Source organism: Oncorhynchus gorbuscha, linkage group LG22 (genome assembly GCF_021184085.1).
Source record: "Oncorhynchus gorbuscha isolate QuinsamMale2020 ecotype Even-year linkage group LG22, OgorEven_v1.0, whole genome shotgun sequence".
NCBI classification, from domain to species: Eukaryota; Metazoa; Chordata; class Actinopteri; order Salmoniformes; family Salmonidae; genus Oncorhynchus; species Oncorhynchus gorbuscha.
Window position 1 is genome coordinate 40,130,657 of NC_060194.1, and position 3,435 is coordinate 40,134,091.

At 42.2% G+C, this 3,435-nt stretch overlaps 1 protein-coding gene across 1 annotated transcript in view; it reads left to right on the plus strand.

Moving 5' to 3' along the window:
* Positions 1-155, plus strand: part of LOC124009441 (uncharacterized protein in mobD 3'region-like) — a 1,268-nt gene extending 1,113 nt beyond the window's left edge. The window contains exon 3 of the mRNA XM_046321254.1: positions 132-155. Within this exon, the coding sequence (XP_046177210.1) occupies positions 132-155 (24 nt within the window). The remainder of the gene's footprint in view (positions 1-131) is intronic.
* Positions 156-3,435: the final 3,280 nt, after the last annotated feature.

Below are 3,435 nucleotides of genomic sequence, written 5' to 3' on the forward strand. Positions count from 1 at the left end.
TGAATGAATCCCGACCTCCATCACAGGCATCAGAACCATGTTTATGTTCAGAGAGAAAAAGAAAAGAGATAAAATGGGTGAAAAGGAAATGTTGAGCTATGATCTCTTGCATGCACACGTCTATACAAAAGTATGTGGACACACCTTCAAACTAGTGGAACGACCTTACTGAAGAGGTCAATGCCTTTCAATGTGGCACCGTCATAGGATCAAGTCAGTTCATCAAATTTCTGCCCTGTTAGAGCTGCCCCGGTCAAATGTAAGTGCTGTTATTTTGAAGTGGAAACATCTAGGAGCAACAATGGTTGAGCCTCGAAGTGGTAGGCCACACAAAGATTGTCTGTCCTCAGTTGCAACACTCACCACAGAGTTCCAAACTGTCAGGAGACTATTATTAATGAATAGTGGCAACTGTAAAGTTTGGTGGAGGAGGAGTAATGGTCTGGGGCTGTTTTTCATGGTTCGGACTAGGACCCTTAGTTCTAGAGACAAAGACAGAGACAGACAGAGGGACAAAGAGAGAGAGAGAGAGAGAGAGAGAGAGAGAGAGAGAGAGAGAGACATTCTCAATTTGGCATGAGTTGGGTGGGTTGTCTGTTTGTCACGTTCTGACCATAGTTCTTTTGTGTTTTCCTTGTTTTAGTTTTAGTGTTGGTCAGGACGTAAGCTGGGTGGGCATTCTATGTTGTGTGTCTAGTTTGTCCGTTTCTATGTATGGCCTGATATGGTTCTCAATCAGAGGCAGGTGTTAGTCATTGTCTCTGATTGGGAACCATATTTAGGTAGCTTGTTTTGTGTTGTGGTTTGTGGGTGGTTGTTTCCTGTCTTTGTGGGTGGTTGTTTCCTGTCTTTGTGGGTGGTTGTTTCCTGTCTTTGTGTTCTCTGCACCAGATGGGTTTTGCCACGTTTGTTATTTTGTATTTGTGTAGTTGTTCACGTTATCGTCTTTTATTAAACATGTTGAACACGAACTACGCTGCATTTTGGTCCTCCTCTCCTTTGACGGAAGAAAACCGTTACAATGTTACGTTTTCTATGTCGTGATTGCGTTTGGCCTGGTATGGTTCTCAATCAGAGGCAGGTGTCGTTAGTTGTCTCTGATTGAGAATCATACTTAGGTAGCCTTTTCCCACTTGTGTTTGGTGGGTGTTTGTTTTCTGTTTAGTGTTTGTCACCGTACAGAACTGTTTAGTTTCATTCTCTCGTTATTTTGTTTTCTGGTGTTCATGGAAATAAAGTATCATTATGGACACTTACCACGCTGCGCATTGGTCCGATCTCTCCTACTCCTCCTCAGAGGAAGAAAACGAGCGTTACAGGTGAGGGCTCTAGAATAGTCTGCAGCACCCGGCCTCACCCTACTAGAATCTGAAGTCAAATGTCTACTGTTTGCTGATGATCTGGTGCTTCTGTCACCAACCAAGGAGGGCGTACAGCAGCACCTAGATCTTCTGCACAGATTCTGCCAGACCTGGGCCCTGATAGTAAATCTCAGAAAGACCAAAATAATGGTGTTCCAAAAATGGTCCAGTTGCCACAACCACAAGTATAAATTCCATCTAGGCACCATTTCCCTAGAGCACACAAACTATACATACCTTGGCCTAAACATCAGCGACACAGGTAACTTCCACAAAGAGTCAAGGCAAGAAGGGTATTCTATGCCATCAAAAGGAAATCTGTCGTTCTGCCCCTGAACAGGCAGTTAACCCACTGTTCCTAAGCCGTCATTGAAAATAAGAATTAGTTCTCAACTGACTTGCCTAGTAAAATAAAAGGTCAAATAAAAAATAAATACCAATTAGGATCTTGCTAAAAAATACTTGAATCAGTTATAGAACCCATTGCCCTTTATGGTTGTGAGGTCTGGGGTACTCTCACCAACCAAGAATTCACATCTACAACGTAGAACACCAAATGATGCATGCAGAGCAGAATTAGGCCGATACCCGCTACTGATCAAAATCCAGAAAATAGCCGTTAAATTCTCCAACCACCTGAAAGGAAGCGATTCCCAAACCTTCCATAACAATGTCATCACCTACAGAGAGATGAACCTGGAGAAGAGTCCCCCAATCAAGCTGGTTCTGGGGCTCTGTTCAAAAAACACAAACACACCGCACAGAGTCCCAGGACAGCAACACAATTAGACCCAACCAAATCATGAGAAAACAAAAAGATAATTACTTGACACATTGGAAAGAATTAACAAAAAAACTGAGCAAACTAGAGAGGGTACACAGTGGCAGAATACCTCACCACTGTGACTGACCCAAACTTAAGGAAAGCTTTGACTATCTACAGACTCAATGATAATAGCAATGCTATTGAGAAAGGCCACCTTAGGCAGATATGACTCTCAAGAAAAGACAGGCTATGTGCTCACTGCCCACAAAATGAGGTGGAAACTGAGCTGCACTTCCTAACCTCCTGCCCAATGTATGACCGTATTAGAGACACACATTTCCCTCAGATTACACAGATCCACAACGATTTCGAAAACAAACCCAATTTGATAAACTCCCATATCTACTGGGTGAAATACCAGAGCGTGCCATCACAGTAGCAAGATTTGTGACCTGTTGCCACAAGAAAAGGTTAACCAGTGAAGAACAAACACCATTGTAAATACAACCCATATTTATGCTTATTTATTTTCCCTTTAGTACTTGAACCATTTGTACATTGTTACAACACTGTATATGGCTATAATATGACATTTGTAATGTCTATTTTTTTGAACTTCTGTGAGTGTAATGTTTACAGTTCATTTTATTGTCTATTTCACTTTGTTTATTATCTACTTCACTTGCTTTGGCAATGTTAACATATGTTTCTCACGCCAATAAAGCCACTTGAATTGAATTGATTGACAGACAGAGACAGAGATAGAGAGAGATAGACAGAGACAGACAGAGACAGAGATAGATATAGACAGAGACAGACAGAGACAGACAGAGACAGAGATAGAGAGAGATAGACAGAGACAGAGATAGAGAGAGATAGACAGAGACAGAGATAGACAGAGATAGACAGAGACAGAGACAGAGAGAGATAGACAGAGACAGACAGAGACAGAGATAGAGAGAGACAGACAGAGACAGAGATAGAGAGAGACAGACAGAGACAGAGATAGAGAGAGATAGAGAGAGACAGAGATAGAGAGAGACAAACAGAGACAGAGATAGAGATAGAGAGAGACAGACAGAGATAGAGAGAGATAGAGAGAGACAGACAGAGACAGAGATAGAGAGAGACAGACAGAGACAGAGATAGAGAGAGACAGACAGAGACAGAGATAGAGAGAGACAGACAGAGACAGAGATAGAGAGAGACAGACAGAGACAGAGATAGAGAGAGACAGACAGAGACAGAGATAGAGAGAGATAGAGAGAGACAGACAGAGACAGAGATAGAGAGAGACAAACAGAGACA